General features: G+C 48.6%; 1 protein-coding gene across 1 annotated transcript; it reads right to left on the bottom strand.

Moving 5' to 3' along the window:
* Positions 1-2,925: 2,925 nt before the first annotated feature.
* FZD4 (frizzled class receptor 4) lies at positions 2,926-8,864 on the bottom strand. Its single transcript, XM_058018571.1, has 2 exons — positions 8,675-8,864; positions 2,926-7,470 (listed from the first exon to the last, which is right to left on the bottom strand). The coding sequence occupies exons 1-2, from the start codon at positions 8,804-8,806 to the stop codon at positions 6,142-6,144; spliced, it is 1,461 nt and encodes a 486-aa protein (XP_057874554.1). The 5' UTR covers positions 8,807-8,864; the 3' UTR covers positions 2,926-6,141.
* Positions 8,865-10,932: the final 2,068 nt, after the last annotated feature.

Here is a 10,932-nt window from a genome sequence, read left to right as displayed (position 1 = left end):
CTTCCTTGGAGTAAGCTTAGGAAATGAAAGAACCAGACAGGAAACTAGCTAAATGCTGATGGAAATATAAGATGAAGATATTTTTATTGCCATTGTATTGACAAGCCATGGGAAATTGTTTGGGGTTTTGTTTTGGTTATGTTTAATGTTTTAAGCCTTTGGTTTTAAAATGGACAATATTTAGGTAAAGTATCCATTTTCTGAGCCCTCCAAGTGGATCTAATTAATAACCACTTTCCCTTCTGGATGGGAACACAACATCAAAATCAAAGTTACAAAGTACAGTAAGCTTGCCAGTGCAATAATATTTGTCTTTGGCATTTAACCTGTTTTCTCTGGTGTTATACCTAACATCTGGCACACAGGGTGTACCTGTTCCCCCAAAAAACAGGGAAAAGAAAACAATAGTTTCTTGGTGATGCCTTAGCATGTGAGTCCTCATTTGCTGCTGCTCCCCTCTAAGCCACATCTGTGCTCTCCCAGCCCTGTGGTGACTGTTTGGTAGGCTGTTCCCAGAGCATAGAACAAAACATCTGGTTGCTAACAACACAAAGTTGTTACAACAGCTGGAGCCTGCCAGGATGTGCAGACTCTTGTCAGAACCTCTTGTCAGAAATCATTTCCCAGCTGCAGGAAATAGTGATATGGGATCTATTGCACCAGCCAGCATCAGTTGAGAGCTGGCTGACCTGCACCCATGCTCTCACCCATTCCTCTTGGTGAGGTGCAGCAGGATGGCACAGCCCTGCTCCAGCCGGGACCGTGCTCTGTCTCATTTCTCTTGCAGCCAGCACTGGCTTTGCAAGCACTCAGAGCTGCTTTGCTCTCTACACAAGCTACACCAGAGTCTGGCAGTCCAGTTAAGCCATCCTAGGTTGAGAAAGAGGCAAACTCCTGGGCTATATTATGAGCCAATTAGTCCAAGCATGCTGTAAAGGGCACTATGGAGCATCCGCAACACAGCTGCTGCGGGGCTGTGTACTGGGGCATTCACCTGTAGGTGAGCAGTTCACATGTGGACTCAGTCATCCCAGTTAAAGAATCAGGGAGTCACCAACAGCCCCACTGAAGGCTTTGCTGTTTTCCTTGAGGCTGGGGAAGCTGGAAGGGCTCAGGCAGTTGTCACTTTGCTCTCTCCCGTTCCTACAACCTTGCAGGCAGACGCAGCTCCGGCTTGATGGGGAAGATGGTGCAAGAGGGCTTGGGAAGCAGCTCCTCAAAATGATGTTTGTATCATACCACAAGTAGTTGCACTGGCAAAGTGAAGGAGAAACTGAAATGTGGCACCAATGTGGGAATGAATGGCAGGGGATGCAGGAGGTGTGGTGGAAACCACCACTGAAGCCAGGGACTTGGTGATACCATGGTTTCACATTACTGGAGCTTAGGCTGCTCCTGATTGCTGGCAGCACAACACTGGCCTCGTTCTCTACAAACTCTCTAACATCTACTTTCTTAAAAGACATCTTAAAAAAGAAATAGACAAAACCAACCAAGTAAAAAATCCCTAGCCTAAATACCAAAACAACCACAAAAAGTCCTCATAAATGTTTTTTGTGAGCATTGCATACAAATACATACTTCCCTCAACAGGCAAACCTGAGTAGATTTGTCATCTCTGTGGCTTGAGGAGCTTGCTCACGATTCAGAGCCACTGCAGCAACCCACTGTCACTTCATGGGTGATGCTCTGAGGGATCTGTGTGAAGGCAAGCACCCATGACAGAGAACAGAGCAGCCAACGTCCTCTTGAACGCCACACCTGAGGTGTTCAGGTAGTATGAGCAACAGGGAGATCCTGCTCCTTCCCCCAGAAGCTCTTTGATGTTTGTAACAGTTAACAGTAGCTTTATTAAAGACTCATTAGGATAAGTTTGAGAGATCACATTAATCACCAGCCTGAGAACATTACAATGATGAGCTGCCAAAGGCATGAGCAAATCACTCATAATTACCAGTTTTAGATGCTGCTCTTCAAAACTTGATTAGCTACAGATACACAGGTGATAGTTGCTACTCTTTTTTATAGCACGCCCTCACTATTATCCACTCTAGTCTGATTTAGGTTCTTATTAGAATAACATTCTGCTAATTAAATAATCTCACACACAGATTGTTTCATGATGAAGACAATTAAGTGGGTTTAAGTGATTAATATTGCATACTGTTCTGTCAGTGTCAAAAGAAACTGGTGAAGGATGCACACAAAAGGCAACTCCTTGCTATCCCCATCCATCACAACTGTGGACAGAAATGACAAACAGTAAAGAAAAGTAGAGCATTAAAAAGCCTAAATTTTTAGAAAAACATGTAGACATTCAATTGAATCTTTCCTCTGAAGGGTTGAAACCCCTGAAATCACCTATAGGAATGAACTCATTTCAAGCAGGTTGCTAAGATTAGGATTTTCCCCTTCCATACACTGAACAGACCAGTGGTGATGCTGCCCTCCTCCACCATACACTCTGGGTCTGAGCTCTCCTGCTTTGGATGTATGTATTCCATAACACCTGGAAGGAAAGGAGCCTTACAGGAGGCGCTGCTCTTCTCTGGAGCCACATCACAGCAGTGCTAGAGCAGCAGCAGGCCGTGTTTCTGCCTTCCCTTCCAGCTGGGCTTTGGGGACATGCTCCCACAACACCAAAGCTCCAGCTGCAGCCCCAGCCAGCACCCAGGACCTGCCTGCCGTCTTTGAAAGGGTTTCTGTCCACCCCATGAGCAGAAACATACTTTCACCATTGCCCAACCGTGTCTTGTTCTCAGTTATTAGATCCAAACCATGCTGGATTAACCCATTCAAAGCATCCTCTCACCACAGCATGAGCATTTCAGTCCTTCTTCCTTCAGGGCAAAAAAGCACTTCCAACAATGCTGAAGCCTATTTAAGAAACAAACTCACCAAAAATGTGAAGGCTGCCAGGAATTCTTTCGTTATCCACAGAAGTTAAAGTTTTATTTTGATATAAAAATTAAATAGCAAAGTTGTTTTGGTTTTTTTACAGTGATAAATTAGAAATTTACAGTACATACATTGAAGGAGATATATTTTTCTGTACACCCCAAAATGATCAGTGTCTATTTCCTTAATATTCAGAGAAAGGAGCTAAGTTGTCTGTTCAGTGTAAGAGCTAAGCTTGTACCTCTCTGGCAGACGCTTGTGAACGCTGCAGTGCCAAGAGCACAGGCTGAAGGGGGGAGATGGGAGCAGGGGCTGTGCAGTGGAAGGAAACGCCTGCAACGTCTGTGCTTGTATAACCACAGCAACTGCACTTCCGAGACAGGATTAGTCACACCCCTTATGGCTTTAAGCTCCCAACAATGCTGAAATGAGAGAACTGTGGAGCTGCTGATACCCGCTCTGCTCGGCAAGTGCCAGGTTTTAGGCTGTCTGCTGCGTCCTCCCGCTTGCACAGCCCTGACATGGAGCCAGGTAAATGCATGGGGGTGAATGCATCAATGGAATGGTCTGATTGATGCAACCACTAATTTCACTTTGGGGCAGTACAGTGTTCCCCCATCTGCTGGGGAAAGATGTGTCCTCAGGAACAGCAGCTGGTGCCTCCCCCCAGCCCACCTCTTTCCCACAGCATCTGAATCGCTCACATGCTTTAATGGAATATCCCTCCAGGTCCCTCCTAGGGCCACACAGTGCCATCCTCATCCAGCTCACTGTGTCTCACATCACCAGGAGCACCCCTCTGTCAACAGTTCACAGTGTCACAGGCAGAGATGCAAGGATTTCATAAAAAGGCACTATTTAACTTTCACTTCTGTGTACATAGCAAGGTTAAAAACGCCATTTATTGAATCAGTCTACTCAAACATGGGTCTTATTGTCCAGGAGAGTATCCAAAGCCTTTCAGACTGAAGCACACCTTGAGTGAACACGACACCTTGGCACGGCCAAATAGTAGGTTACAAAAAAGGGTCATACTGCATCCTTGCTCCTTGGAAGCCAGCATCCAGCTGCTGACTTTACATTCCTCACTGTGCCAGCAGAAAGACTGCATGATGGAGAAGCTCCGCCATCTGAAGATCTCACACTTGCAAAACTCCTCGTCCACAAAGGAATAACCAGATCCAAACACAACACTAACAGTGAGAGACTTTATGGAGAGGGTGAAAAGGCCCAGCTGGAATGTGGTGTTGGCCAAGACAGTGCTTGTGTGCCTTGAACAGAATGTGTCAAGTTGTCACTTGTTCTGCTGGAGAGGGAGCCCAACCGCAAAGACTGCCATTAGGGTTTGTTTGGGGTCTGGATTTTGTTTGTAAAAGAAAAATAAGTTCTCTAGCACATGTTTCGACACTGACATTGAAACAATACATGCTTCTGGGATGGATTAGCACTCACTTCCAGAGCTGGAGTGAACTGTGGTTTGGGAAGCACATGGGCACCTGTGTGGAAAGCAAGTATTTTAATAAAGCAGCATCTGTTCTCAGCTGCCCTGGAAGATCATGGGAGGTGGGGCACCAGGGCGATGCTTTGCAGCTGATCAGGTTCCACACAAACAAAGGAAGCAAAAGCTTGGGGCACATAGATAAAATCAAATGTGTTTCAAAGGGATAGAGCATCATAACAGTGTTCTCTGAGTGCTTCTAGGATATTTGTATTTGCATCACCTTTCTCACAAGCCCCTGACACTACATTCAGCTCCCCACAGGCTGATGCCTCCTCATATAAAATAATAAGAAATGTAATGGTTTCTTTCAAACATTATTCACCAAGAAGTTGGATTTCTTGTGTCCCTTTACAAAAACTGGAAAGGTCTTTGTTGCTCCTGAGGACTGAATGCCTTCTCACATTCTGTGTGTAAATATACATTAAAAACTGTCTCCATAGCTGTCAGTGAGCAATTGAAGCATCGTTGTGAGGCAGTCAGCTGTACTGCAATGTCATGGGCTGAGAATGTTCTTTTAATTGCAACTGACACACATAATTATACAACTGATCTGTGTGAACACGAGGTTGCCAAGCAATTTAACATTTTGCTTCTCCCCAGACTGGCGTCTACAGAGGAGATACCATCACACTGAATGAAATACATTAAGACTTAATTGCTTCATGCAATGAATCTCCAGAGTCAAGTACGTTTGCTTGGAGAAACATGGCATTGTCTGAAGGTACCTTCAACTAATTTTTCTCTTTTCTGAAGGAAGGATCACTACAGAGTTAAGACTTTTTTTAAAGCTAATAAATGCAGCAGAATAAAGTGGTCTGCTAGAAATAGCAGGAGCACCTGAAGGTGCAGGAATGGAGGAAATGGATAATGATAATAGATGCAGAAGACCATACACAGTATCCCACCTTGAGCTGATTCCCCTACTTCTGAGGACAGCCATGAGTAAAACTTTTAGATTTTATAAATATTGATAGAACCACAGAATAACTGAGGTGGGAAAAAACACGGGGAGGTTCAAATTCCCACAAGGCAGAATCAACTCTCCATTCAGACCAGGTTATAAATGGCAAAAAGAATGAGCCAAAATTATTATTAGGCCATTAGATGACTCAAAAGTCATCCTCACTAATGCCTCACTAAATCCTACTCATCACGGGTAAGACCTGGAAAGTCCATTTACTATTTGTTTCAGGACATGATCCCTGACTGAATTGTGCAGTGTATTGGAACACCAGAATTCCCCAGGGCATAAAGACAGAATCCTCATCAAGCACTTCCTTCTCAATGCTGAACTCACAAAGAAGACATCTGAGTGAGGTCCTGCTCCATCTTCTGGTAACTTGGTAACTGGACCCTAATTAAGCCCGGAATTTGGCCCTGGACTGCCTGTCCTCCATCAGCTGTAAGGCAATGAAAGGAAAACATCGTCTCACAGCTATGGGCTACAGCACCTCCATTTCTAAAGAGTTCAAGACTTAAAAAAGGAAGATAACATGTTTGGCTATTTCACAGCTTTTATAGCCTCCCTGGGCTCTCCTATTTTGGGCAGCATAGTTTATGGCTATTGTATCTGCAGCATGATCCTTTTGCTGTTTATTCTTTAAGGCTTTTTTTTTTCCTCCCATCCCCAGACAGGTTGTGCAACGATCCCCTACTCTATTCCCGACATTTACACAGCAATGTTTGCACATGATCAGTCCTTCACAGGAGAGCAGTCAGAGCAGTGGGATGCTGTCCTTTTCTCATACCACGGTCTCGTTCCCTTTGCCGGGTTTCACCCAGCCGTCCGCTCTCTTCTCCCGTTTCATTTTCCCTGAGTTCACCAGTCTGTTGGAGCACTTCTGCCACGTGTGCAGAGTTTTGGCTGACCAGATCCACATACCTGATGTAATACCCACCAGAAGGGACATGAAAATTTTGAGCATCTCCACTGCCATATTGGAATCATCTGCCGAATAGCGGAAAATGGCCCAGTTGGAGATTTCGTAGAAATAACAGGCAATGACACACGTTGCTGGGACGGTGTACAACACTGAAAAGACCCCGATTTTGACCATCAGTCTTTCCAGTTTGTCAGTTTTAGTTCCATCTTTCTGGAGATTAGACCTGATTTTAAATAAGGCCACGAGTCCCGCTGCAATGAATAAAGTCCCGATGACCAGGTAGGTAAAAAGCGGAGCCACAACAAAGCCTGTCAGCGCATCCAGGTTCTGGTTCCCAACATAGCAGAGGCCGGTGAGCTCGTCTGCATCCACAAGTCTCATAATCAAAATGACAATGGTCTTCACCGCCGGGATGGCCCAGGCTGCGATGTGGAAGTAGGAGCTGTGCATCTCGATTGCTTCGTGGCCCCACTTGAGTCCCGCAGCCAGAAACCACGTCAGTGTCAGAATAACCCACCAGATGGAGCTAGCCATCCCGAAAAAGTACATCAGCAAGAAAATTATCGCACATCCTGTGTTCTTAAGACCTTCTTGGATAAGAACAGGTTCTGCTGCCTCTTCAAAATCACAGGATATCCTTTCCCGGCCCACAGTTAGCCTCACAATATAAGCAATGCTATAAATATTGTAGCACATGCTCAAAAATATGATTGGCCGCTCCGGGTAGGAAAATCTGGATGAATCAATCAGGAAGGTCAGGACTGTGAAGGCAGTCGAGATGAAGCAAAGACTGGCCCATATGGCCATCCAGATATCTGTGAATTCCTTGGCTGACCTGCTGTACAGACCAGCGTCGTAGCCGCACTTCAGGACGCAGCTCAAGCTTCTCTTCACCCAAATGTACTGATCTGAGCTAGATCCCATGCCATGGCACTCTTCTCCAGGCTGCAAGGAGGTCTTGCTGTGAAGGGGAACCTCTTCGTCTCCTGGGCCCTCCATGCACATGTGGTTGTGATCATTCTGGGGTGGGAATTTGCTGCAGTTTAGGGCATCTGGCCAGAAGAACCCAAATTCTTTTAAAACAGGTTCACATCTTCTTTTGACAGAGAGGCACATGCCTCCACAGGGACCTATGGGGATGTTAATCTTCTCTGTGCACATCGGCACATAAACTGAACACAGGAAGAACTGGAAGAGAGAAACAGAAATCACAAGTGTGTTGAGGGAAAATGAAACAGGTTGCAATATAAAAAGTTTTCTTTTTTTTCCTTTTTAGCAGTAATATTTGGTCCCTTGCCTTAAAAAAAACCAGGAAGCAGCGTAAAACAAATCAACCAAGAACAATAAAAACAAAAGAGAGAAAAAACCCAACAATGTTGTCTTTTTTCAGTTCAAACGTGGTCCAAAGCCAAAGTTTGAAATTTTTACTCCCTAGATTAGCTCCATGTAAACCTGGCCCATCAGTTCCAATGAAGCAACTGGGATTTAGCCAGATTTAAACCTCGAGGGTACAATTTAAGAAAGCAGAAAACCAAATTAAAGGGGTTTAAACAAATACATATATTTGTTCTGAGCATTGCCTGGATATTTCAGCTAAGAAACAAATAGGAGGAAAAAAGCATTTATTGAAATACTTCCGTTCACGATCCTCCCAGAAAAATGGTTTTTATTTTACAATAAGTTCACGCATGCATTTACGACAGTAATAAAATATTGTAGTTTTCTCGTCTTTTGAATAATAGTAATTCGGCGACGCGACACCGTGAGAGGAGTTGCGTGCTGACACGGGAACTCTGCCCCGAGAAACAAGCTGGGTTTTGTTTGAGGAAATCCATGCCCGTGGGGAGGACAGGGATCCTGCCATTCGCCTGGGAAAGAAACTTTGGCGGTTGAGCTGCCGGCGGGGTCCCGAGCTGCCCCAGCTCCCCGCGGCCAGCCCCGCTCGTTCCGCACGGAATCGGGCGCGGCACCTGGGGCACGGCCGGGACGGAGGGCAGCGGCCGGGAGAGCTCCGGGAGCCGCCGCAGCCTCCGCCAGCGGCCGGGAGGGGAGCACCGCGCTGCGGCGGGCGCTCCTCGCCGCGGGCAGCCGGGACACCGCCGGGACACCGCCGGGACACCGCCGGGACACCGCCGGGACACCGCCGGGACACCGCCGGGACACCGCCGGGACACCGCACCTCCGCCCAGCGTGAGCCGCGCTCCCTTCCCAGCCAGCCAGGAGCGTCACAGCGAGGCGGCGCGACTTTCCCGATGGGTTAGTACTGATCCGAGCAGGAGGGGACGAGGATGGGGTGCTGCGGGACAGCAGCCGGCCCGGGCACCGCACGGCTCCGCCGTGTGTCGTCCCCACCTCGCCCACGCACCCAGGTCCCCGCGGAGCCCCGACGCACCTGGAGCTGGCTGGAGCAGCCGTACTGGATGAGCGGGGTGAAGGTGGTGAGCTGCAGCTCCGCGTCCGCCTGCAGCTCGTGCCCCACCAGGTTGGGCATCTTGGTGACATTGTAGCCCAGGTTCTGGCACATGGCGATGCGGATGGCGTCGCAGCGCCGCTCCTCCTCGTCGCCGAAGCCCCGCGCCCCGCCGAGCAGCCCGGCCAGCAGCACGGCCAGCAGCCGGGCGCGGCCGGCCGCCCCCCCGCCATGGCCCCCCGCCATGGCCCGCAGCGGCCCCGGCCCCGGCCGCGCCGTGCCGCACGGGCCGGCTCCAACGGGGCGGGCCGGGGGCGGCTCCGCTATTAAACAGCCGCGCCGAGAAACGGCCCAGGGGAGGGACGCGCCTCACGGGCCGGCCCTCACGGCGCCACCGCCCCCGCCGCGGGAGCCCGCCCCGCGCAGCGCCCTCAGCGCCTCCGTGCCGAGCAGGACGGGGCAGGGCAGGAGTGCTACCTGCGCCTCAGCCCAGCACCCGGGAGTTCCCCTCCGCTCCCGGGGGAGCCCCGACCCTCACCCCAAGCCCGAGGAGCGCACTTCCACAGGCTCCATCTCAGCGCTCCGCGCAGGGTCCCTTGTCCTTGGTGACCCACTACCTGCATTCCCCTCAGAAACCCCCAGGGATAAGTCCGTGTCTCGTCTCCCCACAGCAGGTCCCCCCTCCTGTCCCGTGTGGCCAGTGCCCCTGGGAGACATCGTCACTATCCCCTGAGTTCCCACCGTGAGTGTAGGTCCCAGGGGCTCCCCAAGTTCGGCTCCGCAGGGATAGGGGAGACTGAGCTCCGTGCCGCAATCTTCCCCCCACTTCTGGCCTTTTTTCCAGCCCTAAGTGCTCAGCTCTTCTACTGTGTAGTTAAAAATATCCGGGGTGGCTTTCTAAGCTGCTGTTTTGTCTTCTCAATGGGTTAAACTGCACCACTAGGTCACATCTGGGCTGTAGCATTGTTTGTTTTTTCACTGGGGCCATGAAACGTGTAGGGCACTGCTAGGTACCTCCTGGCATTTGTATAAATCCCTGTAAAATAAGTAAGTGTGGATGAAACATTTGTGAATTTGGGAGGAAAGGGCTGGATGATTAAGCAGACCTTTAATATGTCAGCAGGAGTAGGGATTAAGAGTAGAGAAACAAGACTCACACTTAAATTCCCTTGATATTATTTACACCTGTAATAAAATCTAGTTGAGCTGGTTGTGCCTTTAGCAAAAATATGTCATCTATTAATGAATTCTTTGTAAAGCACTTTGAAAATATTTGTAAAGCCCTGGTTAAGCAACCTCCTCCTGTGTGCACGCAGCAGGTGGCATGTGCATGTGCTCCTGAGGGGATCTGTCACAGGCAGCCAGGCCTAAGAGCCCCTCGGGGCCTTTGCTGCTCCCCATCGTTCCCCAGCTCCATTGGTCAACAAGACTGCGACTAATGGCCCAAACCTCCCCTCAGCTATTGCTCCTTACCAAGCACAGGACTGTAAATCACAGCAAAACCCATGCTATAAAGTGCTCTGTGCTTGCTCACTGCAGGTTTCCCCTCTGAGGCTCTGTCCCCAGTGGGTTTTTTTTTTACCTCAGAGAGGGGGGAAACTGTGTGTGAGCTGACTTGGGACATTGCAGGGACTGATGGACATTAATGTGCTTTCCTCTAGCAAGATGGTGCTTTAACTGAGGTTTTGTGAGCGTATTTACAGAGCTCTCATTGCTGTAACACTTTACATCTAGCTTGAATAAACAGTGTCTCTAAACTCACAAGATCCTTGTGAGGCAGACAAGTAATATTATCTTAACTTTTCAAACACAGAGGCAGACAGTGCTCCAGTCCCAAGGTCAGTCAAGGAGCCTGCAATGGAGTCAGCAACTCAACCATATCATACAAAGCCCGTATTTACCTGCAGGCATTGGTGTCTGCACCCGGCAGCGCTCAGCTGCTAATCTGGGTGGGTGATAATGCTGTGAACACACACGGTGTGCTGCACATGTCCACCAGGCTGTTGCCAGCACTGCCAAGTTTACTTTCCCTAGCACACAAGTGCAGGGAATGGGTGATGGGTGCTCCCCATGCAGTCAAACACATCAAAGTAAGAGGCAGGCTTCCATGGGAGAAGGTTTTGGTTGGAGTTTATTTTTTTTTCCAAATTATCTAGGAAAGAAGGCTAGAGGGAGAATCATAGTGACCTTAAAAACTATGCATCTTTGTCCCAGTATATGAAACCCCTTTTCATCTGCCA

The sequence above is a fragment of the Melospiza georgiana genome, chromosome 2 (genome assembly GCF_028018845.1).
Source record: "Melospiza georgiana isolate bMelGeo1 chromosome 2, bMelGeo1.pri, whole genome shotgun sequence".
NCBI classification, from domain to species: domain Eukaryota; kingdom Metazoa; phylum Chordata; class Aves; order Passeriformes; family Passerellidae; genus Melospiza; species Melospiza georgiana.
Note: the sequence above shows the minus strand (reverse complement) of the source record. Positions and strands in the feature narration are given on the sequence as shown.